General features: G+C 48.2%; 1 protein-coding gene across 1 annotated transcript in view; it reads right to left on the bottom strand.

Annotated features, from left to right (window-relative positions):
• The window catches only part of UNC80 (unc-80 homolog, NALCN channel complex subunit), a 2774722-nt gene that overhangs the window by 1292775 nt on the left and 1456038 nt on the right, over window positions 1–25909 (bottom strand). Inside the window, exons 36-37 of the mRNA XM_069225668.1 lie at window positions 24653–24753; window positions 24106–24192 (exon numbers count right to left, since the gene is read on the bottom strand). Of these exons, the coding sequence (XP_069081769.1) occupies window positions 24106–24192; window positions 24653–24753 (188 nt within the window). The remainder of the gene's footprint in view (window positions 1–24105; window positions 24193–24652; window positions 24754–25909) is intronic.

Below are 25909 nucleotides of genomic sequence, written 5' to 3' on the forward strand. Positions count from 1 at the left end.
GGACCTGAGACGCTGGGCCCGGAAGACCGCAGAGGCGCAGCTGGGGATAGCCTCCCAACGAGGGAGGGGTGCCCGTCGGAACCTTATGGCCTGCATACTGGCAGTGGCCTACTCAGAGCTGAATGGGTGCTTGAGGGCATCACGGCAGCCACAAGGGGGTGAGTACAGTGTGTCTGTCAACCATCTCTGTTGCCTGCCATGGGGTAGGATTTGGGGTCAGGGTACTAGTCAGTGGACGCACCAATATGCCAGTTCAGACATTGCTGCGTGGGCCAGCTCAGGTTAATAGGGTGGAAAGCATGTATTAGATAGCTAGGTAGGTGGCTTCCCATCTCAGACAAGGCTTAGCTGGTCCCAGTTTGTGTGTAGCTGGCAGTATTTGGTTCCTTACTGCTATGGTACTTAGCCAATGGTATGCCAGTGTGGTCCATACTGCCCATTCTCAGTCTCAGTGTGTGACAGTGATGTGTCTGCCATTTGTGCTGTTGGTGCTGAGATTGACCATGTGCTCCCTTTCTCTCTCTCCCCTCTCCTTTTGTCATCCTGTCCATGTGTGCATTAGCATCATCTAACGAAGGAGCATGGGCACCAGGAAGTGAGGGAGCTGCAGCCCACGGGACCAGGAGGCAGATTCCAACGACGTCGAGGGGACCAGTGGGACGGAGGGTGAGGGGAGCGCCATGGCGGGGACAGGAGGTGATACCACTGACTCTGATTCATCCTCCGATGGCAGCACCCTGGTGGTGGCGGACCCCTCTTGAGACCACCACAGCTACACGTTCTACCGCCACCCCTGTACTAGCACCACCCTCCCAGTAGCCCCACACCGAGTTGCCCATGCCAGCTCACCCAGGAGGGTGGGCATCTCCTTCACCCCAGGCACCTGAGGCCCTGCCCCAGTCAGCCCTGCTGCCTTCATTGAGGAAGTTACTAACCTCCTGAGATCCATCTCTGTAGGGCAGTCAACCATAGTGAATGCCATCCAGGGGCTCGCATCCCAAATGCAGCAATGCAATGCTTTCCTGGAGGGTATCCACAGTGAGTTAGCAGCCCTATAGAGATCGTTTCAGGCTCTGGCCTCTTCACTGACGGCAGCCAGTGTCACTGTTTCATCCGTCCCCCCTCCAAGTACCACTAGCAAGTCCCAGGCTCCTCACCCCAACATATCCCACACACATATTCTGACAAGCATGCACCCAAAACAATACACAAGACTTGCACATACAAACACAGACAGTAGTCCACACGCACCCACACAGCCAACACATAGATGCACACACATCATCCATGGCCTCCACTGTGCCTCCCTCCTCCTCCTACCTCACAGTCACATCCTCACTCACACCTGCATGCACTGAATCAACAGTCCCAGAACCTGCCACCTACACAGCCTTGCCCACAGTTACCACAACAGCAGACCCGCAAACATGAACATGCAGTCAGCACCACCACCACCTCATGCAGCACACCCACCTCACTTGAAGACACCACCACAACATCCATCCATAAGTCCTGTTTGCCTCCCCCATCCTGTCTGCCCCCCTCCAGAGACACACACACACGCTCACACTCAGACCCCCAACAGCCATCCACCTCACACAAGCACACTGTCCATGCACCTGCATCCAAGTCCAGCACACCTCTTCATCCTGCAACCACTCCCTCTACCTTCACTCCCATCCCTCCTTCCACATCCCACCCCATTGTCCCTAAGAAGCTTTTCCTTGCCCGCCTTGACCTCTTCCCTCCCGCTCCCCCTCGTCCTGCCCATAAGAGGGAAGTCCCACCACCCCAGCCCAGTACCTCAAGCACCCAGTCTGACACAGCTAAACCCCCAAAGTCTCCAGCTGCCACTAAGGGGCACATGAGTGGGATGCCGGCCACCCGCACCAAGGGCTAAAGTGCCGCCCACTCACAAATAAGACTGGCAAGACCAAGGGGCTACCTCCAAAACCTAGGGCCAAGGAGGCCCCACCCAAATTCCCGGGCCAGGAGGCCCCAACAAAATCCAAGGCCAAGGAGGCCCCAACAAAATCCAATGTGAAGGATGCCACACCCAAATCCCTGCCCGGCCAAGGAGGCCCCACAAAAATCCCTGGCCAAGGAGGCCCCACAAATATCTCTGGCCAAGGAGGCCCCATAAAAATCCAAGGCCAAGGAAGCCCCACAAAAATCCAAGGCCAAGGAGGCCACACCCAAATCCCTGGCCAAGGAGGCCCCACAAAAATCCATGCCCAAGGAGGCCCCACTCGAAACCATGGCCAAGGGGGCCCCACTCAAAATTGTGCCTAAGGAGCCCCATCCGGGACCAGAGGCCATGGAGCAGCATCCGGTATCAGAGGCCATGGAGCAGCATCCGGTACCAGAGGCCAAGGAGCAGCATCCTGAAACAGAGGTCAAGGAGTAGCATCCAGTACCAGAGGCCATGGAGCAGTATCCAGAACCAGAGGCCAAGGAGCAGCATCAATAACCAGAGGCCAAGGAGCAGCATCAATAACCAGTGGGCAGGCAGCCCCTACAGAACCTGCGGGCAGGCAGCCCCCTCCAGAACCAGTGGGCAGGAAGTCCCCTCACAATGGGTGCCCTTCCCCAACCCCCCACACCCTGAGGTGGATGCCCATTTCCAACATGATGCCCCAGAACAGTAGAGTCCTGTCGTTGTCAGGAGTCAGGTTACTACTTGGACTTTGCCCTGTGGGCATATGTGACTTTGGATTGGCCTTTGGGCATGCATGTATTTATTTCTGCAGTTGTGCATGTTTTTGCATTTTACATATTCATACAGCAGGAATACAGTGGTTGGAACTGTGTAATGTGTCCTGGGTTTCTTTACTCTGGGGTTCTGTTACTGTTATTTTCCTGTGCATCTAGTTCTGGGTGTGAGGTATGTGTATGGTGTGTGTTGTGCATGTGTGTGCCACTCTCCCCCCCTTCCCTCCCTTGTGTGCTAGGTGGCTGTACTCACCGTAGTAGTCTTCGTCGGCATTGGTGCTCCAGGACGACCATGGCGTGGTACAGCATCGGGAAGACTTGCAGTTCTGGTTCCATGGACTCCTGTGTGTCCCTGGAGGTGAGTGTCTCCTTTTATATGATGTGTTTCCGCCAGGCTTTTAGTGTCATTGCTACCGCCTCCAAAAAGCGTGGTGGTGCTATGTCATGATATAGTATGCGGATCTTTGTCTTCCGCCTGCCTGTAGGTGGCTACCTCCATGTTCGGTGTTTGTGCCGCACTGGCAGTTGGTGTGGTACATTGGCTGTCTATGGGAGGGATCACCGCCATGGTCATTATTTGGCGTTCATTACCGCCAGCCTCTTGGTGGTGATACCACCACATTAACCCTGGCTGTCAGAAAACTGCGAGGGTCATAATGACCACCATAGTGTGCAAAGAGTCCAGGGGTTCCCCAGAGGCTCAACAAAGGCTAAAGTAGATAATACTAATGCTCTCTTTTGTGATAGTGTGGTTGAGCAGTTAGGCTTATCGGAGGGTAGTGCAAAGCATTTGTTGTACATACACAGTCAATAGAAGAAGCACACACTCAATGACATAACTCCAGACCAATGGTTTTTATATAGCAAAAATATAGGCCCTGATTCTGACCCCGCCGGTCTGAGACCGCCGGGGCCAGGGTCGGCGGGAGCACCGCCGACAGGCCGGCGGTGCCCCGCAGGGCATTCTGACCGCGGCGGTTTGGCCGCGGTCAGATTCGGAAAACCGGCGGTCTCCCGCCGGTTTTCCGCTGCCCTTGATAATCCTTCATGGCGGCGGAGCGCGCTCCGCCGCCATGGGGATTCTGACACCCCCTACCGCCATCCTGTTCCTGGCGGGTCTCCCGCCAGGAACAGGATGGCGGTAGGGGGTGCCGCGGGCCCCTGTAGGCCCCTGGAGTGCCCATGCCAATGGCATGGGCACTGCAGGGGCTCCCGTAAGAGGGCCCCACTTTGTATTTCAGTGTCTGCTTTGCAGACAGTGAAATACGCGACGGGTGCCACTGCACCCGTCGCACCTTCCCACTCTGCCGGCTCAATTCTGAGCCGGCGTCCTCGTGGGAAGGTTGATTTGCCCTGGGCTGGCGGGCGGCCTTTTGGCGGTCGCCCGCCAGCCCAGGGCAAATCCCAAAATACCCTCAGCGGTCTTTCGACCGTGGAGCGGTATTTTGGTGGGGGAAGTCTGGATTTTCTTAATTTATTTTTAGAACCATAAGATTCAAGTTGCAGATAAGTACCTTAAAAGTTTTGTATTTCAAACAGGTATCAACAGTACTTTGTTTGAAATAGGTAAGTAATACAGTTTTTGAATTATTGGCAATAATCAGTTTTAAAAATGGACACTTGGTACAATTTTCAGAAACAGTTCTTGTGGGGAAGAAATGTTAAGTCGATTTACAGGTAAGTAAAACACTTAGGGGGTCATTCCGACCCTGGCGGTCCAAGACCGCCAGGGCCGGGGACCACGGAAGCACCGTCAACAGGCTGGCGGTGCTTCCCAGCCCATTCTGACCGCGGCGGTAAAGCCGCGGTCAGAAAAGGGGATCCGGTGGTTTCCCGCCGGTTTTCCCCTTGCTGGGCTGAATCTCTTGCAGCGCCGCCATGGAGATTCCGACCCCCTTCCCGCCATCCTGTTTCTGGCGGTTTTTACCGCCAGGAACAGGATGGCGGGAATGGGTGTCGTGGGGCCCCTGGGGGCCCCTGCACTGCCCATGCCACTGGCATGGGCAGTGCAGGGGCCCCCTAACAGGGCCCCATAAAGATTTTCACTGTCTGCTTAGCAGACAGTGAAAATCGCGACGGGTGCAACTGCACCCGTCGCACCCCTGCAACTCCGCCGGCTCCATTCGGAGCCGGCTTCCTTGTTGCAGGGGCTTTCCCGCTGGGCCGGCGGGCGCTCTTTTGGCGGTCGCCCGCCGGCCCAGCGGGAAAGCCAGAATGGCATCCGCGGTCTTCTGACCGCGGAGCGGCCATTTTGCGGTTCCCGCCAGGCGGGCGGCGGGAGCCGCCCGCCAGGGTCAGAATGACCCTCTTACAGTTTCAGTTTCCGGGTTTTAGGAAGTCCACCGGTTGGGGTTCAAGTTAACCCCAAATACCCACCACCAGCAACAAGGCGCCGGCCGGGTGCAGAGGTCAAAGTTGAGCTAATTTAACGTGGGCTGCTATGGAGACGGGGTACTTGGAATCAAGACTGCCTGCACGTAAGCACCCGGGGCTCAGAGAGCAGACCGGGGGAGATTAGAAGAGCACTGGAGGGGCCACAAGTAGGCACCAAACACACAACCTCAGTGGCACAGGGGCCTATAAGGAGACCCTGGGGGTCACTCAGAAGCTGCAGGCGAGGTCCAGGGGTGTCTCGGGCACACCACCAGTTGGACAGGGAGGAGGGCCACCTGCTGAACGTTGAGGCACTGTGGGTCGGTTTATCCAAGACCTGGGGGCTGCAGGTGCAGTGTGTTCTTAGGCGTCGGATATCTTCGTCCGGAGCTTCGCTGTCAGTGGGGTCCTCGGGATTCCTGCTGCAGGTTTCGTCCTGGAGGGGAGGAGAGGTTAAGCCAGGGTAGGCACTTGTTCGCAATCGCCTGGGGACTCTCTATTGCTGGTTGGACCATCTGGACACAGGCCGTGGGCGTCAGGTTCACAGGGGTCAAGACTTACGCATCCGGAGTGAGATGAGAGTCCTTGGTTGTAGGTTTTCTTTAAACAGAGCCACTGTCCTCTGGAGTTCTTGGTCCTTTTTTAGGTGCAGTCCTCTAGGAGTTGGCAGAGGTCGCTGGGCGTTTCGCAGAACTTTTTGCACTTTCTTTGAAGCAGGAGACAGGCCAGTAGGGCTGGGGTCAAAGAAGTTGTTGTCTCCTTCTTCTCTGCTGGGGGTTTCAGCTTAGCAGTCCTTCTTCTTCTTGTAGGTCGCCAGGAATCTGGTGAGCTGGGTTCAGGGAGGCCCTTGAATTCTAGCTTTAGGGGTGTTTTTTCAGGGTCGGAGGGCAGTAGCCATGGGCTACTGTCCTTCAGGGTGGCTACACCCTCCTTGTGCCCACTCCCTTTGGGGATGTGGGAACATTCCTATCCCCATTGGACCCTGTCCTCCGAACCAAGATGGAGGATTCTGCAGGGAGGTGGTCACCTCAGCTCTGGACACCTTAGGGGTGGACCTAGCTGGGGTGGTCACTCCTCCCTGTTTTCCCTAATTTTCCCGCCGGACTTGCTGCCAATAGTGGGTCGTTGTCCGGGGGGCAGGCATCTCCACTAGGTGGAGTGCCCTGGGTCACAGTAACCAGAGGCTTGAGCCTTTCAGGCTCACCGCCAGGTGTTACAATTCCTGTAGGGGGGAGGTGTGAATCACAGGAAAGTCTTTGTTTCTGGCCACAGAGTGTACAAAGGCACTCACCCCATGTGGTCAGAAACTTGGCTCTGGGGTCAGCGGTCGTCGCCCCGGTCCTGACGAACCTCCTCAACTCCTCCTTAATGATGGTCAAATCCCACCCCACTGGAAGCACGCTATAGTCAAGCCATTGTTGAAAAAACATCTTGACGCAGCTTTTCTTAACAGCTACAAGACAATCTCTTTGCTGCCTGCTGTGTCCAAATTGATTGAAAAACATGTCAATGAACATCTCTCAGGCTTTGTCAAGGACCATGACATCCTCCACTCCACCCAAATGGGTTTCAGGCCCCAACACAGTACGGAGAGAGCTCTGCTCGCAGTTACTGAAGATGTAAGACTGAAGATGCAGCCTCTGCCATTATTCTGCTAGACCTTAGCACAGCATTTGACATTGTTGACCACTCCATTTTGATACGTATAATAGCCGAGGCTGGTATCTCTGGCGGTGTGTTTAAATGGCTTTCTTCCTTCTTGGAGGACCGAACCTTTCAAGTTCTCGACCAATCCTACCTCTCCAACTGCTTCTCACTCAACTGCGGGGTGCCTCAGGGATCTTCCCTGAGCACCACACTGTTTAATCTCTACATGCATCCGTTAGCAGAGATTATAAAACCTTATAGTCTGCTGTTAGTTTCCTGTACTGATGACACACAGCTGGTCTTCTCTTTTTCCACTAAAAGTAACTTGGATCACTCCTTACTGGCCCCATCTTAAAGGGGTAACCAGATGAATGTCTCCTGCAAACTGAGATTAAACAAAGACAAAACAGAGGTGATGCTACTAGGAAGTTATCTCTTTCATGGGCCCCAGTCTTCTATTCCGGAAAGTATGAAGGTTTTGCCTCATCCAAAAGAAAACATAAAGAGCCTGGGAGTCTGCCTTGACTCTTGGTTCACCATGAACCACCAATCAAAACAGTTGGCCGCTACCTGTTTCAGTCTTCTGAGACTCTTAAGGAAAGTTTTTAAGGTCCTTTCGTTTTTAGCCAAAAAGCCCATAGTCCAGGCCCTCATTATTTTGTGCCTGGACTATGGCAATGCGCTTTATTTTAGTTCTCCCGAGTATGTGGTTAAAAGACTTCAGGTGGTTCAGAATTCCTCCTCCAGAATCTTCCCAGACACCAATCCACAATATCCTCTATAGCCTCCCTTCATTGGCTGCCGGTGGAACAACGGATAAAATGCAAAACTCTGCATCATGCACAGAGTGCTGCACAGAGGTCCTACCTTGCTAAACCCTGTCGGCTTATTCTATACTCCTTTCAGGTCTCTTAGATCCTCGACGGCTTCTCTAATGAAGCCCCCTTTGGTTAAGAGAACCCTGTGGGGTGGCAAATCTATGTCCTATATAGGAGCCAAACGTATGAACTTCCTCCCTCCGGAGCTCTGTCAGACTAGTCATGAACTTTCCTTCCGCAGATCGCTAAAAACCTGGTTGTTCAGAGCCTAACCTCTCCTTTTGGTCCTTCGGTTTCCGCTTTAGCGCTGGGAAGCGTCTGGGTATCCTTGCACTCTAGAAACCCACTAAACTAAACATAACTATATATGGAAATTTGGTTTTTCTTTAATGTCTCAAAAACTACTGAACAGATTTACACCATATAACAAAAAGGCCTCTTTTTGGACCAAGAGCTACCTTTCTGCCAAATTTGTTGTAATTCCATCTAGTGGTTCGGGCGCTATTGCTGTTCAAAATCCCTATGGGAATTAACATGGGAAAACCTCCTTTTTTGATCCCCCCCTTTTCTCTGCCCGCTCAACGGATCTCCCCAAAACCTTTCAGACAGCAGCTGACGTGACTGTCAAATTATTTTTGAAATTGTTGTGAAGCTTCTTCAAGCGGTGTTTTTTCTGTACAAACTAGGTCATAATTATAGGAAAGACATTTTTTGTTCTCCAAAAAGAAAAAGGATAAATTGAACTAACCTAAATATGGCAGAAAGCTAGAACCTAACTCAGAAAGCATGTTTTTCATGATTTGGTATAAAACAATTTAGTAGTTTTCAAAAGATTAGTGTTAAATAGGTGTTTGGGGTGGGTTTGAAGGAGTTAACCACCAGAAAAGGTTAGTGATACCCAGACTATTGGTGTTGAGATTTGCTGAGATAGATCAGTTTAAAAGGGAATGGTCAATCTTGATTTGCTGGCCGGAACATGAACAATATGTCGAGGCAGCCATTACAGGACTCAGGGACATGGTTCCCGTGTCCTGGAAACAAATTAAAAAACAGATATAATGGGGCAGGTTCAGCACACCCTGATTCCCAGGGGCATGTGTGGTGGGTGTCCCAAAGGAAACCCCCTTGATGGGCTAGCCACAACATAAACCATATGTTGTGGCAGCTATTACACAACTCAAAGACATGGTCCCAATTGAAATGCATTGCAGTGAAAGCCTGTTTTAAAGGGTTACAAGAAAATGAAAACACATGAAAGATGATAACTGATTTCAGTCACAATATAAATAATTTGTTGGTGGCACCATACTAACTTTAGCAATTGTGGTATGTTCTAAGGTGACTTTACCCTGTGAAAAATGCTTATCCTCTGGTGGAACTTTATGAATGATGTTTGTGAAGAAATAGGTTTCTCTCTTGATTTTCTCATAGAGGTTATGGAAGGTGCTTCTGAAGGTAAAATGAGAACACATTTTCTATACGTTTAGACTATCTTCCTCAGCCATGTGAGGAAAAAAGTCTGGTATGCTGAGTGAAACGTACTTCGAAAACCAGCCTGTCCGTTGATTCCCCATTGTTCTACTGCAGCTTCTCCGCAGTGTTCTAATGAACAATTAGAACACTAACTTATGTATCTATGGCAAAACTGTGGCACATAGGAAAGCTTCTTGATGGAATTAAAGCTGTACAGTCCACATAAACTCTTCATCTGTGTCAGTAAAACATTCAAATGTACTTCCAACACCAGTACAGTCTGTCAGTAAAGTCATTTGAGGCATAATGCATTTTAAAGGGGCTAAAAACAGTTAAAGAGGGAGATGTCGCAGTATCCCCTTTCTATATGTGTTTACACAGCCTACACATCTTCTCAGATGCTTAACCCCTTTGCTGCTAGACCAGTGCTAAGCCTTTTTTGGGATATTTGGGGTGGTTTGCGCTTAGGCCCCCCATAACTGTTTGTCCACATAAGCTATCCAAGCCAAATTGGTGTCCTTTTTTTTAAACATCGTAAGGATTCTAAAGGTACCCAGGGTTTGTGGGTTCCCTGGAGGGAACCAAGAAATTAGCCAAAATATAGCTAAATCTAGTTTTTTTTGTTGGGGGGGGGGAGATTGTGAAAAAGTGCTGCAGAAGAAAGTGTCTGTTTTTTCTGCATATATACCGGTTATAGGTCAGCCAATTAATTACAATTTGTACCACCATCATGACCAATAGTTGTCTCAAATAGTTGTCTCAAATTAAATGGCAATAACACTGAGGTGATGGTGAGTGGGAACGGCCCCTCCCTCTGGGGGCATTTTAGCTGGCAAACATGTCTGGGGAACCGTCCTATACCGAAAGAGGAGGTTAAGAGATTAGGAGTTCTCCTAGGTAAAGGTTTAACCATGGCATCTCAGGACAAGAAAGTAGCTGTGACCTGCTTTGCTCTGCTAAGAGACTTCAGGAAGACAATCTGATGGGTCCCTTCGGCTACTCGGAGAATAGAGATACAAGGTCTTGTCACAGCTGGACTATGGTAATTCACTTTATCTTGTCAGCCCGGGCTATGTTACCAGAAGGCTGCAGATCATTCAAAATGCTGCAGCCAGAGTTGTGCTACACATTCCTAGATCACCGTCAGCACATTTGGCTTTGGCTAACCTTCATTGGCTACCAGTTAAAAAAAAGGATAGACTTTAAAACACTATGGGGCTCATTACGATCTTGGCAGATGGTGGTAATTTGGGGAAAGGTACTGCCAACAGGCTTGCGGTACCTTTTCCCAAATTATGACATTGGCGGTTTGGCTCAAGCCAAACCGCAAATGTACCGCTTCGACCGCCAGGGTGGATCCTGGGGGCTGCGGGTGCAGTGCTTGGTCATGGCGTCAGGTTTCTTTGTTACCAGGCAGTCGCAGTCAGGGGGAGACTCTGGATCCTCTCTACAGGCGTCACTGTGGGAGTGCAGGGAGGTTGACTCAGGGTGTCCACGTCGTTGGAGTCGCCTGGGAGTCCTTTCTGAGGGGTTGGTTTCTCCAAACTCAAGCCGGGGGCGTCGGGTGCAGAGTGTGAAGACTCACGCTTCTGGCGGGAAGTGGAGTCTCTTTAAAAGCCATCACAATCCCAACCTCGAGATTATGACCCCGCCTACCATCATTGTTTTCGTGGCAATCTTACCGCCATGAAAACCATGGCAGTAGGCACTATCAGTGCAAGGGAATTCCTTCCCTGACACTGATAGGGGTCTCCCCCGCCCCCTCCCCAGAGTTCTCCCCCACCATCCCCCTCCCGACATCCACACACCCACATGCGTACACATACACACTCATACACACACGCATGCCCACATCCACCCACACATGCACACATACATACCCACACACCTCAACACACACTAACATACATTGTCGCACACACGCATTCACAACACACAACAGACAAGTACACTCACATTCAGTCAAACATGCATGCATTCCACGCGACTCACACCCGCATGCACGCATACAAAAACAGACACACAATGTAAGGAAATGCCTTCCTTAGCATGGTTACCCCCTAACTTTTTGCCTTTGTTGATGCCAGTTATGATTGAAAGTGTGCTGGGACCCTGCTAACCAGGCCCCAGCACCAGTGTTCTTTCCCTAAACTGTACCTTTGTTCCCACAATTGGCACAGCCCTGGCACAACGATACGTACCCTGTAAATGGTACACCTGGTACCAAGGGCCCTGTGGCCAGGGAAGGTCTCTAAGGGCTGCAACATGTATTATGCCACCCTGGGGACCCCTCACTCAGCACATGCACACTGCCTCGCAGCTTGTGTGTGCTGGTGGGGAGAAAATGACAAAGTCAACATGGCACTCCCCTCAGAGTGCCATGCCCTTAACCAACTGAGTGTGGCATATGTAAGTCACCCCTCTAGCAGGCCTTACATCCCTAAGGCAGGGTGCACTATACCACAGGTGAGGGCATAGTTGCATGAGCACTATGCCCCTACAGTGCCAAAGCAAAACCTTAGACATTATAAGTGCAGGGTAGCCATAAAGAGTATATGGTCTGGGAGTCTGTCAATTACGAACTCCACAGATCCATAATGGCTACACTGAAATCTGGGAAGTTTGGTATCAAACTTCTCAGCACAATAAATGCACACAGATGTCAGTGTGGAATTCATTGTAAAATTCACAAAGAGGGCATCTAAACGATGCCCCCTGAATACCAGTCCGACTCCTAGTGCTAGGCTGACAAGTTTCTGTCAGCCTGCCAAAACCAGATGAGTTTCTGGCCACATGGGGTGAGTGCCTTTGTCACCCTGTGGCTAGGAACAAAGCCTGCACTGGATGGAGGTGCTTCTCATCTCCCCCTGCAGGAACTGTAACATCCGGCGGTGAGCCTCAAAGGCTCCTGCCTGTTGTAACAACACCCCCGGACATCCCAACTGGTGGAGATGCCCGCCCCTCCAGACACAGCCCCCACTTTTGGCAGTAAGTCCAGAGGAGATAATGAGAAAAACAAGGAGGGGTCACCTACCAGTCAGGACAGCCCCTAAAGTGCCCTGAACTGAGGTGACCCCTGCCTTTAGAAATCCTCCATCTTGAGTTTGGAGGATTCCCCCAATCGGAATAGGGATGTGCCCCCCCTTCCCTCAGGGAGGAGGCACAAATAGGGTGTAGCCACCCACAAGGACAGTAGCCATTGGCTACTGCCCCTCAGACCTAAACACCCCCCTAAATCTAGTATTTAGGGGCGACCCTGAACCCAGGAAATGAGATTCTTCCAACCTGAAGAAAGAAGAAGGACTGCTGACCTGAAAGCCCTGCAGAGACGACGAAGACACCAACTGACTTGGCCCCAGCCCTACCCGCCTGTCTCGAGACTCAAAGAACCTGCACAGCGACACATCCGACGGGACCAGTGACCTCTGAGGACTCAGAGGACTGACTTGCACCTAAAAGACCAAGAACCTCCCGAGAACAGCGTCACTGTTCAGAAAATGCAGCAACTTTAAAGCAAATTTTAAAGAGACTCCACTTCCCGCCAGAAGCGTGAGTCTTCACACTCTGCACCCGACGCCCCCGGCTCGAGTTTGGAGAAACCAACACCTCAGAAAGGACGCCCAGGCGACTCCAACGACGTGGACACCCTAAGTCGACCTCCCTGCACCCCCACAGTGACGCCTGTAGAGAGGATCCAGAGGCTCCCCCTGACTGCGACTGAGACTTCCTGGTAACAAAGGAACCCGATGCCTGGACCAAGCAATGCACCTGCAGCCCACAGGACCAAGAGGAACCACCTACCAGTGCAAGAGTGACCAGCAGGCGGCCCTCATCCTAGCCCAGTCGGTGGCCGGCCCAAGAAGCCCCCCGTGCCAAGCCTGCATCGCCTAACTGACCCCCGGGTCCCTCCACTGCTTTCTATAGCAAACTCAACGCCTACTTTGCCTACTGCACCCAGCCACCCCGTGGCGCTGAGGGTGTGTTTTGTGGGCTTGTGTGTGTCCCTCCAGTGCTCTACAAAACCACCCTGGCCTGCTCCCCGAGGACGCAAGTACTTATCTGTAAACAGACTAGGACCGGAGCACCCGTGTTCTTCATAGGCTCCTATGTGTTTTGGGCCCTCCTTTGACCTCTGCACTTGAACGCCCCTGTGTTGCTGGTGCGGTGGCTTTGGGGTTGCCTTGAACCCCCAACGGTGGGCTGCCTATGCCCAGGAGACTGACTGTGTAAGTGCTTTATTTACCTAAGAAAACTAACCAAACTTACCTCCCCCAGGAACTGTTGATTTTTGCACTGTGTCTACTTTTGCCATTTTAACCAAAACTGTGTGTACTACTGTTTTAAATCAAAGTTCTAAACTTACCTGTGTGAAGTACCTTGCATTTTATGTACTTACCTCAAATCTTGAATCTTGTGGTTCTAAAATAAATTAAGAAAATATATTTTTCTATATAAAAACTATTGGCCTGGAATTAAGTCTTTGAGTGTGTGTTCTGCATTTACTGCCTGTGTGTGTACAACAAATGCTTAACACTACCCTCTGATAAGCCTACTGCTCAACCACACTACCACAAAATAGAGCATTAGTATTATCTAATTTTGCCACTATCAACCTCTAAGGGGACCCCTTGGACTCTGTGCACACTATCTCTCACTTTGAGATAGTACATACAGAGCCAACTTCCTACACACACACACACCCCCACAGTCACCCCCACACACGCACACAACACCCCCCTCTCCTGTCGGAGAACCCGGCTTACCTGCTTGCATGGGGTCCTCCGGCAGGAGATGGGAGGCGGCGCTGTTGCCAGCAGCAGTGTCCGCCAGCAAAACACAACTAGGCTGTATCATGGAACATGATACGGTCAGCGGTGTTTTGCTGGCGTGGCGCTGCTGCTGGCAGCAGCACCACCTTACCACCGTCCGCCACTATGAACGTCTATGGTCATAATGCGGTTGGCGGTTGGTAGCCACTGCGATGGTATGTTGGCAGCCATCGCCGTGGCGGTAGGTGGCATTTGCCGCCAATGTCATAATGAGGGCCTTTGTACTGTACATAAAGTAATACACGCTAAGAGACCACATATCCTTAGGCATCTCATCATTCTGTACAGAACAGCACGAGATCTAAGGTCGAACAATCTTTTTTTTCTGGCCACCTCTAGGATCAACATTGCCAAAAGTGGTGCTGATCTTTTGCTGATCTTGCAGCTAAGTTCTGGAATTCTCTCCTGATTCAATTAAGAGCCATTAATAACTTCCTCAGTTTCAGAAGACAGCATAAACCCATCTATTCGTATAAGTGGTGTACCTGTCTCTCATGTTGCCTGTTAGCACTGGGAAACCCATTTGGGTAGTTACGCGCTTTAGAAGCCCATTGACAAGCACTGAGGGAAGGCATTTTAAAGGTACAAGGGTTAGAGGGAATGCCACCATCCAACTTTAATGTTACCCAAGGCTAAGATTTTTTTTAAATTTTTTTAAAGGACCCCCACCCTTTATTTTGCTCAAGGGCAAAGAGAGATATGAGTCCTCACCCCTCTGGCTTTGGCCAAGGGCAGGGAGGAGTTTTACAAAAAGACCATTGGCATCTACCAGCTGACAATTTTCTCCATGTTCTGAACAATGCTGTTGGTCACAGAGGAGCAAGACAGCTGGCACTTGCTCCTGTACCCTCTTCTTAAAATGGAAACATCACAGAAGAGTGGGTGCCAGCTTCAAATCCCATCATTATCTTAAAAACAACCACCTTCATGCATCAACAAAACCTGTATCATATGCCAACACACCAACCAAAAGATACCAACACAACCAGCATCATGCATCCACACAATCAACATCACAAGCAAAACAACCACTATCCCGCCAAAATAAACATCATAACGCAATAAAACCAGCATTATATGTCCACACACGCACAATTATGTGCATAGAAACCCACTGCTGTAAGTCCACATGTTGGAGGCTGGCCTTCTATGTAATGTACAAAAATCAAGTACACTATGCAGAGGGTCCAAACAACATGTTAGTTTTCAGGGGTAAAAATCTGACCACCTAATGCTCTAATTATAAAGGTAGCTGGTTGAGCAGTTAGGCTAATAGAGGAGATGGGCTAAGTATTTGCTGTACTCACTAATCCAATCATGCACCACGCACACTCAATGAATAACTCGAGACAAGAATTTATAAAAATACTTCAGACTTTTATATAATTTTTAAGACCAAAATCTTTTGAGTAGGTTAGGTACTTTTCTGGTTATGACTTTTTAAAGTTTTAGCAAAGTTAGTCTTTCTGTGCGTAATTAAGCACCATTGGAATCAATAGGCAGACACATTTTAAAATGCAATAAAAATCGTACGGTTAAGTTACCAGTCTCTTCCTTTGTATGATGGTCGCAGAGGTCAGTGGGCACATTGTGCCAGCTGGAGAGCTTCGGGCAGCTCCCGGTTTCAGCGGGAGCAGCGTTGGTAAAGTTCTTGGCACAGGGCCACCTGGATGGGCCACTTGGAAAAGGAGCTGGTTTGCAAATTAAAAGTGGTGCCTGGGGTTCCCCTTTGGCTGTCGAGGTCACAAGGGGTTGGAGACCCAGGGCACACAGCAGAACCCGCGATGCAAGGCCCAGTGCGGCCAGGTGCAGGGTGTTTTGGAGGTCTTGGAAGCTGTGCGCAACGGAGTCCTCTGGAGCTGGAGGTAAGTCTCTTTGGGGGTCGCCTGCAGGACAAGGGGGGCACTCTGGTCGGAGGTCCGGGGTGTTCCTGAAGTCCCTTGACTGGGGAATTCTTGGTCTAGGTGATCCACTAAATACTGCATTTAGTGGGCGTTATAGGGGGAACCTGGTAGTGTCCAATGGGACACTTACCCTTGGATGGCTACACTTCCCAAAACCTAATTGGCTATTTGTTTTCCATTCCAAGATGGGGAAAAATGAAATGAAGGGTCCACTTCGCCTGCAAGCCCCTTAGGGGTTGTGCAGGCTAGGTGAGGCCACTCCTCCTACCCTTTGTGTGGTTTCCCGCCTTTGCTTCCTCCAAGAGTGGGGGCTTGCAAAGGGGGAGGCCATCTGCTGCTAGCAGCAGGACTGAGGGTCGAGTTTCAAGGGCGGTAGACCTTTGAAGCTCACTGCCAGGGCTGTGCACATGCCTGAGGGAGGGGGAGTTAGCTCCTCCACCCAGGAAGATCTTTGTTTCACAAACCAGAGAGGCAGGGCTCTACCCCAAGGTTTGGGGATTGGCTGTCTGGAGGCAGCAGGCTAGATGGGATGAGTCAGCAACCATGCCAGGATAGTTAGCTTTTTCAGGGGGCACCTCTAAAGTGACCCCTGGGTACTTTTTACAATAAATCCAGTACTGGAACCAGTTTGGATTTATTATTCTGAGTTGCTTGATACCAAACAACCCAGGGTTCACAGTAACCATTATGTAGCTGGGAAGCTCGTATTGACCAGTATCCAGCTGTAGGAAAGTACCATATTCCTTGGCATGTTACCCCCATTTTTACCTGTATGTCAGTATGTTTTTGCCTGTCTCACTGGGATCCTGCTGGTCAGGACCCCAGTGCTCATAGTTTATGGCCTAGTGTGTGTGTCTGTATAGTGCTTGACTGTGTCACTGAGACTCTGATAATCAGAACCTCAGTGCTTATGCTCTCTATGCTTTTAAATTTGTCACTATAGGCTAGTGACTTCATTTACCAATTTCAATTGGCACACTCGACCCCCCTTATAAGTCCCTAGTACATGGTACCTGGGTACCCAGGGCATTGGGGTTCCAGGAGATCCATATGGGCTTCAGCATTTCTTTTGCCACCCATAGGGAGCTCAGACAAAACCTTGCACAGGCCTGCCATAGCAGCCTGCGTGAAATAACGCACACGTTATTTCACAGCCATTTCCACTGAACCTAAGTAACTTATAAGTCACCTATACGTCTAACCTTCACTTGCTGAAGGTTAGGTGCAAAGTTACTAAGTGTGAGGACACCCTTGCACTAGCAAAGGTGCTCCCACATAGTTCAGGGCCATTTCCCAGGACTTTGTCAGTGCGAGGACGCCATTACAAGCGTGCATTCCTTATAGGTCAATACCGATATGTAGCTTCACAATGGTAACTCCGAATATGGCCATGTAACATATCTAAGATCAAGGAATTGTCCCCCCATTCCAAATATGGTATTGGGGAGCCAATTCAATGCATCCTGGGGGCTCCACCATGGACCCTCAGTACTGCCAAACCAGCTCTCTGAGGCTTGCACTGCAGCTACAGCTTCTGCCACCTCGCAGACAGGGTTCTGCCCTCCTGGGGTCTGGGCTGCCCAGTCCCAGGAAGGCAGAACAAAACATTTCCCCTGAGAGCAGGGTGTTACACCCTCTCCCTTTGGAAATAGGTGTTACAGGCTGGAGAGGGGTAGCCTCCCCCAGCCTCTGGAAATGCTTTAAAGGGCACAGATGGTGCCCTCCTTGCATAAGCCAGTCTACACCGGTTCAGGGACCCCTTTCCCCCTGCTCTGGCGCGAAACTGGACAAAGGAAAGGGGAGTGACCACTCCCCTGCCCATCAGCACCCTAGGGTGGTGCCCAGAGCTCCTCCAGTGTGTCCCAGACTTCAGCCATCTTGCTTTGTAAGGTGTGAGGGCATTCTGGAGGGCTTTGAGTGGCCAATGCCAGGGGGTGAAGTCAGAGACCCCTCCTGATTGGTCCATACCTGATAAGGTAGCCAGTCCCCCTCTCAGGGCTCTTTAGGGTCTCTCCTGTGGGTTCTCTTCAGATTCTACTTGCAAAATTCCTTCAGGAATCCTCTGCAACTACTTCCTCCTCTGACCTCGGATCAACCGCAGCCTGCTCCAGGAACCGCTGTAACAGCAACAAAGTATCTACAAGGGATACTTTTCCTCTGCAACTTCAGCTCCAGCCAGCAACTGCAAAAGTTTCCACAATGTGCACCCTCTGAGGACTCCCTGTCTTCATCCTGCACCAGAAGAACGGAAGAAATCTCCTGCGAGGTGACAGAGTCACTCCCCTGCTCCAGCAGGCACCTTCTAAGATGACGTCTTGTACCCTTGGACTCCTCTCACAGAGACGAGCGTGCTCCTAAGGACACAGAGGTTGGAACCCATCGACATAGACTGTCCCGAGGTCCTGCTGACGCAATTTAGAGGAGGTAAGACCTTGCCTTCCCTGAAAGCGATGGTACCCCTGTGTACTGCATCTTCTTCACCTCTTGAGGCCTCTGTGCACTATTTGCAAAATTCCTTAGTGCACAGCCTGGCCCCGGTCCCCAGCACTCCATACTGCAACACTCAGCTCTCTGAGTTGTTCTCTGGCAGCGTGGGACCTTCCTTTGTTGTGCTGCACCAACTGCGTTTTGCACCTCCTTTGTCCCCGTGTCCTGGGTCTCCCGTGGGTGCTGCCTGGCATCCTGAGGGCTCTCTAAAGTGCTGATAGCCCCCTCTTCCTCCTCACACAGAGTTCAGGCCCCCAGATCCCTCCTGGGTCCAGCCAGAGCCATTTTGATGCAAAACACACTTTTGTAGTAAGCAAGGCTTGTTGGCGACTTCCAACATGAAATCACGTCTGCAACCATCTACACGTGGTGGGACATTCTTTGCATCACGCAGGAACCCGCTGGCATCTTCCTAGGGTGCATTCCTGCAGTCTTCGACTAACCATGGACTCTTCTTTTGCCCCCTCTTCTGGGTTGGTAGGGGCTCTGGTCCTTCCTGGAACTTCTTTCGACTTCAGGACTTGGTTCCCTTCTTTTGCAGGTCTTCACGTCCAGCAATCCAGCAGTTGTTGTTTTCAGACTTGGTTGGTCACTGCAAAATCCCAATCACAATGTGTAGTGTGTCCTAAGGAAACGTGCAGTACTTTACTCCTGCTTTTCTGGACTCTGGGGTGGGGTAGTTTACGTACCTTTACTGTATTCTTAATCTCCCAGCGATTCTGCACACACTACACTTGTCTAGGGGGGAATTTGTGATTCGCATTCCACTTTCTTAGTATATGGTTTGTGTTGCCCCTAGACCTATTTTCTCCCATTGCAATCTATAGCATTTCCTATTGTTTGCATTGTTCTATGACTATTCACTTACCTAATTTTGGTGTCTAGTGTATACATTGTGTATAATACTTACCTCCAGAAGGAGTATTGTCTCTAAGATTCTTTTGGTACTGTGTCACCTAATTAACTAACTTTATTTTTGGTAACACTGAGTATTGTCTTTACTTGTGTATAAGTACTGTATAACTATAAGCAGTATTGCATGAGCTTTGCATGTCTCCTAGTTCATCCTAAGCTGCTCTGCTGTAGCTACCTCTATCAGCCTAAGATGCTAGAACACTACTACATTTCACTAATAAGGGATAACTGGACCTGGTATAAAGTGTAAGTACCCAAGGTACCCTCTACAAATCAAATTTTAAAATGACTGCTCTGTTCACTCACTGTGTCCCAGGTTTGGCAAGGACACAGTGGGGGCATATTGATCATGCAATTATGCCCTCACATATAGTATGTTGCACCCTGCCTTAGGGCTGGAAGGCCTGCTAGAGGGTGACTTACCCATAGAATATACAGTGTAGGGTGGATAGGGCACACAGAGAGTGTGTCATTTCAAGTTTGTATTTTAGGTTGGCACCAGGACACTCAGCCTGCTATGGCAGTGCTGGGTGCATCTGGATGCATAGCCCCTGAGGGTGGCCCAATCAGTGCTGCTGCCCTCAGGGGCTTACCCATAGTACCCCATGCCCTGGGTACCTAAGTACCTTTTACTAGGGTCTTACAGTGGTAGCTAAAGGTGTATCCAAATACATATACTATGTTTTAGGGAAAGAACACTGTCACTGGGAACCTGGATAGCAGGATCCCAGTGCACTCCAGTCCAAGTTGCATTCAGAAACCTGGCAAAAAGTGTGGGGATACTGCAACAAGGAGCCAGTCTCTCACACCACACAACCAACATCATATGCCAACATGCCCATCAACAGGTTGACTTAGAATTGCGAGGTTGGATCACAAGGAGAAGGCAGCCCTTAACTGATGAATTCCATGAATTCTGTCTGCCTTTTTTGGAGGAATCATAAATGAAGGCATCTTGAAATTAGGTCTGTGGTAAACTCAGCACCCATCTCTCTTTGGTAATGTTTTTGCACTGGAGTGGCACACACAGGTTGGGGTAAAGGTCTTTGTTGAGGACTAAAGTTGTTGGTCTCTAATGGCACATAAATATCTACCCTATTTGTGGCTGCTAATAATACTGCAGCTGATGAGTTTGAACCCTTTGCGCTTGACGATACTGATTTTGTCATGTGCATTGCAGTGCTTGAAAATGTAAATTTCTCTTTCACACCTACCACATGCAGAGCTACAGCCTCTGACTTTAGCCTATGCAATTCTGATGAGCTGGTTGTAAAGAAAAGGATCTTTCTTTAGGACTTCTTAAAAAAACACAGATCTGTGAAGGGAGGATGAGGGGGCAGGATGGGAGTTGGGGGTAACAAAAAGTTACTGTTCCCATTCTAACATTCATAGGTAAATGTTCTCTCTGCTGCAGACAAAAACGACTAAACAGAATGACACCAAACTTTGCATGAAAGGAGAGCTTTACTCAAGGAAGTGTCTTTGCTTCTTTTGATGTAAATCTGTTCAGATGTTTTCAAGAAATTAGTTTTACAAAAATACATTTGGTGGGCTTAAAAATTTAGAGCTTTTTGGACCACTAAAATGACAATGGTTCTCAAACCCAGGTTCGAAGACAGTTTATGGACCCAAATTAAAAGAAAAATAAAGGAATTTTATTGTACACTGGGGCTTTTTAACTGGCATGCGTTTGGTAAGGTTCCAATATCCAAAGGCTCTGACAGGCCGGCTGCATGATCTGATGCTAAATGCTAAAACCATTTGTACATTACAACAGGAGCACTCAAGGCCTCAAGTCCAAGTCCAAGAAAAGTATGAAATAAGCCAAGTCAAAGTCAAAGTCCAAAGTTTCATTCCATGTGTTCGTGTTCTTCTTTAATGTTTCATTTTCCTGCTACAGCCAAGCCAACACGTGTTTCCTCTGGGTATATATCTACCCAACAGACTTCGTTAGGGCTCCTCACAACTATTGGGGACACGGGTTTCCTTTCGCGTACTCGCGTTGACGATAGAGGACAGACTGCAACTCTGCAACACAAGAACTCTGAATGTGAATAGATGAGGGAACACCCATTAATCACTTTACAAGTAGTTGGATATATGGAATACTTACAAGGAGTCTAAATGATATATGAAGGTCTAATACAATAGTTGTGAGGAGCTCTGACAAAATCGTAGTCTTCAAATATATTTTGCAGTATGTTGCTGATGAGAATCCGTTTGTGGCTTTCTTGGAATGACTGACTTAAATGAGTCCACTTCTGTACTTTGAATCCCTAGCAGGTGAACAGCACTGATGTATCCTTAACACATTAACACATGTGCAGCCTCTAACTATTGAACTATCTCCAGATTTCTTGTACTTCTAGGGACAGGGTCTGGAACAAATCCTCCCTGATTGTTCAGATTATGCTTTGTTATTGTACTGTGACCACTCTCAGTTACAGCAGGTTGAGAAGATAAACCTTTACCTTATCTGACCACGTGCCTTCGGCCCGTAGGTTACCCATGTGAGCTCTGGATCCTTGGAAAGATGCATCTCTAATTATTCTTTAGGATGATGGGCACCGAGGCAATGGGATTCTCTTCAGTAAATTTTTTGAAAGGCAGCACCATGGAAACAACTGGATTGCTGATTACAAGAGTGTCAACCTGTAATTCTAGCTACCTGAGAACTGATTCCTCGGATCCTTTAGACACCGTTGTATGGGCCTCATATGAGGAATCTAGCAACCAAAGGTAAATGAGGCTTGAATGTTCTCTGATGCGGAGATTCGAAGATTATCAAAGTAGTTATAGTTTGGATGAGCAAAGAGATGCTCAAATTTGCTGCCCCTCCAACTAGAGCATCATTGAAAGTAGATAAGCCGTTTACTGGTGATATCTTCTCCCTTCTCAACAAGGCCTTCAGACAAAATGTGAAGATGGCCTGAAAGTGATCTTGAGTTTCCTCTAGAAGATGTTCTAGACTGTGATCTTTGTCCTTTCCTTTGCAGGTCTTACAGGACCAGAGGGTGGTATTGGCTGTGGATGTTTTGGAGACAGATGTGGACATGCCAAAGGCACTGTAGTAGTGGACATGGCCAGGAGAAGCTTGCTGGAGACAGAATTACCTCCAGGGGGACGTCTCTTGACAGCCAATAGGTCTTAGAATACTCTGAATCAGAGATGTGGGGTACTTTTCTTCAGTTATCAATGTCAGCCCAATAACAAAGGCAACTGCGTCTAAGAGGATGGTTTCTTAGAATGTTGCACCTTAGTATGACTGGACATACATGGAGATGGTGGCTTCGACACCAAACAATGCCTCAATGGCATCTTTCTTATGGGTGTCAACATTGAATGTGTCCGCCTAGAATCTTTTGATTTTCAACTTCTAAGACATGCTTATCAAAGGCAAACATGAGTCATGCTTCTCGACATCAAGCAGGAGAGACCCTTCTGGTGTTGCCTCTCTTTGAATCTGCCCCAGGGGAGTCCTTCAAGTGAGAACAGGGTGTTCTGGTAGAAATGTGGGCTACTCCTTGACCTTCAAAAGACCCAGAAGCTGCTTCCTAAAGCCTTTCCTGCAGGCTGTGCAGCCTACTCTTCCGTCTGTCCTTCAAGGTTCTCTTGGAGAACTTATGGCAGTGGCTGCAGTGTTCAGGTTGATGGTATTCTCATAGACATACAATACAGATTCTATGAGGGTCTGACTGGGCTATCTTCTTCCCACAACAGAGTACTTTGCAAATATTAAAGCCATCCTAACAGAAAAGGTGAATATTTTATGACAGAAAAAACCTAAACTCATTCATAATACTAAAATATCAAATGAATCACAAAAGATAAGGTTAAGGAAGATCTGCAATGAAACAAAAAAGGCAAAGCTCTTGGCCCCAGGATCAGAAAATAAGAACTGACCTATCTATCACCTTTGGGCCACGATAGTGCACAGGCAAAAGATGAGGCCCTAAAGACACAATCCCAATTTTTTCCACACATTTACATTGCATCCTATCTGCTACACTGTCCCTCATTTACTTTTCTTTTAATAGAAGATCGTGAAAGGTTTTCTCTAGTCACTTTGGGTGATTTAGTTTATTTTATTAAATATGACACATTTTTAAGATGAAAAATAATTACATTTTAGTATTTTTAGCCTTCATACTGCAATCATCCTTATGCTCGTCGTTTTGCTTCTTTCTACAGAAAAGTACTGTACAGGTGCACATATGTACATTTTTTAGTATATTTAAGTGCTTCAGGATGACGTACGTTGGGGGCACTGTTCAGTACACATGACTATCACTAAGAATTCCCTGTATTCTCTCAGCCTCTCCAGGCTACAGGAGGTCCACGAACAACAGAGATAACAACCTGAGAAATGGGGTGATGGCGTTACAGATAACAGTTACTCTTGGAGCTACAATAGCCCTTCTCTGAAAACCATTTAAGTTTTGCTTTCAAGTGAGAACGCACTGCTAGTGTCACTTTCCCACAAATCGAGCAGGGATAAACTATTTGCATTGTAATGAAGTAGGATATATGTATAAGTAAAATAGCAAGGACTTGCATGACTTAACATGAATTCACTGATCGCTAGACATGATCAGCAGTAGTAAAGATCAGAGAATGAAGAGAAGTGGAGAATTTGAGACAACAAATGAGGGATAGAGGGTTTTAGCCATCTTCCAAAATGTTTTCATTGACGTGTCCAGAATCACAAATATAGCTAAAATGACAGTTGAAGTCGGCTTTAAGTATGTGTCAGTGCTGCTGTTCTAAATGTGTATTGTCAGATCACAAGCAGTGATATTAAGAGGGAGAAAACTGCAGTGATGGGAAAAAACAAACAACAGAAAAAAGGAGCTTTCCCCTTAGCTCTACCAGGTAATCTACAGAATTACAATTCCTCATCAGAAGCATACTCATACTTTCAGTAGGAGCATGTTTACTCAGGCTCACCAAGTAATTAAACAGGATGTGGGAAGTCTGAGCTGGAAAATCTCCGATATTCAATAGCAGTTTCCTCAACATGTATATCAGTTCATCCTGCAGAATAAAAAAAAAGTTGTTTGTTTTTCTTAGAATTGCAGTAAGTAAAAGATAGTTTCCTGATTATTGAAAAACTGTGCCATTAATCATCACTTTATATAATTTAGATCAGTGGTTCCCAACCTGTGGTCCAGGGACCCCTGGGGGTCCGCGAAGACTTCTCAGGGGGTCCGCGACTGCTTAGAAAATTAAACAATATTAACAAATATTGACAAATTAGGTCCCCAGCTTCCACTCATGACTCAGGCGGGGGTCCCCGGATTCCAATGATGATATAGTGGGGGTCCCTGGGTTCAATTAATTTTGAAGTGGGGGTCCACAGAAATCAAGAGTTTGGGAACCATTGATTTAGATTTTGTGGTATAGTTATATATTTTCAAGTGCTCTACTTACTTACTGCATTTGCTATGTTTTGGTTATATTATGTTCTTATATCCAGTAATTCCTGCACATTTACCTGCCGATTACTTATGGTAAGCTTCTCCAAGAAATGACGAAGAACTGTGGATGGATCCTCAATCAAGCAGTTCCAGAGAACCTGCTGGGCCACTGCGCTCACTGTTTGATTTAAAATGATAAAGGAATATAAAACGTATGATGAGAAGTATGTAATTAAGAAACCTCATTAGCCTGCTACATATGGTTTTATGCTAGAGCAATGTTTTGCTTTCTCTTTCGAAGGCATCAGTATAACAATTTTGGTCAACCGCATTCCAGGATCTGCCTTCCCACTTGGTGCTCACACATTCACTTCTGCAATATTTGACATTTGGGATAAAAGGTTTTGTAATTCAATAGAGATTTATATATTGGTCTTAAGACAGTCTAGATGTTACTCCACTTACTGAGACAAACCTGTGCGGTTTATGCAGATATGTGTTCATCATAAAGCAGGTGTGATTAGAAGGATACACTCCACCTTTTCTTCCCTCCAGGGGCAAACAACAAAAATTCACTTTACAATACTAGTGGGGTTCTTATTTCGATATTTCCTTTTGTTGGGTGTGCCAATAAGCACAAGTTGAGCCAGAAGAAAGCTGTCTCAGAGACACATTCAGCTTTATAACTGAAAAAGATCTGGTTTGAGGTCCATCTGTCCATCCCACCTGTCAATGTGCCAATTCCTTACTACAGGATGCTTTTGAGATTAATGCTTACAGCAAACATGAGGAGAGGCCCACATGATCAAGAATATTTTCTAGATTGGCCTGTGCTTTTGGAAGGACATCAAAGTTGCTTTTGCAAAGGCAAAATGAGCGTTACGCCTTGAGAAACTGGAAGATGTTACTTACCTTTGGTAACGCTCTTTCTGATGGATATTCTATCTAACCACAGATGCATCACCTTAGAATATCCCACAGGTACCAGTTTAGATCCAGAGAATTTTGCCACAGTTTTCAGCTCACTGACAGGAGGTGCCATACAGCTCCGAGCTGACTCCATACCACCCTAGAATTGACATAGCAGAGCCACAGATGAGTGCTGCCTCTGTTCGCTGATGTCAGTTTCTTGTCTTTTCCCTTAGGGTACCCTCAGGCGTGAATCCAGAACAATTGTTGAAAGCAGTGTTCTTAGTATTAACTTTGGAACTTTTTAGGTGTTAAAACAAGACCATTACACAGATCAGGGAGGGGGGAAGTAAGTGAGGAATATGCAGTTAGATAGAGTATCCCCCCGAAAAGTTACTAAAGGGAAGTAACTCATCCTCTTCATG

The sequence above is a fragment of the Pleurodeles waltl genome, chromosome 3_1 (assembly GCF_031143425.1).
Source record: "Pleurodeles waltl isolate 20211129_DDA chromosome 3_1, aPleWal1.hap1.20221129, whole genome shotgun sequence".
NCBI classification, from domain to species: Eukaryota; Metazoa; Chordata; class Amphibia; order Caudata; family Salamandridae; genus Pleurodeles; species Pleurodeles waltl.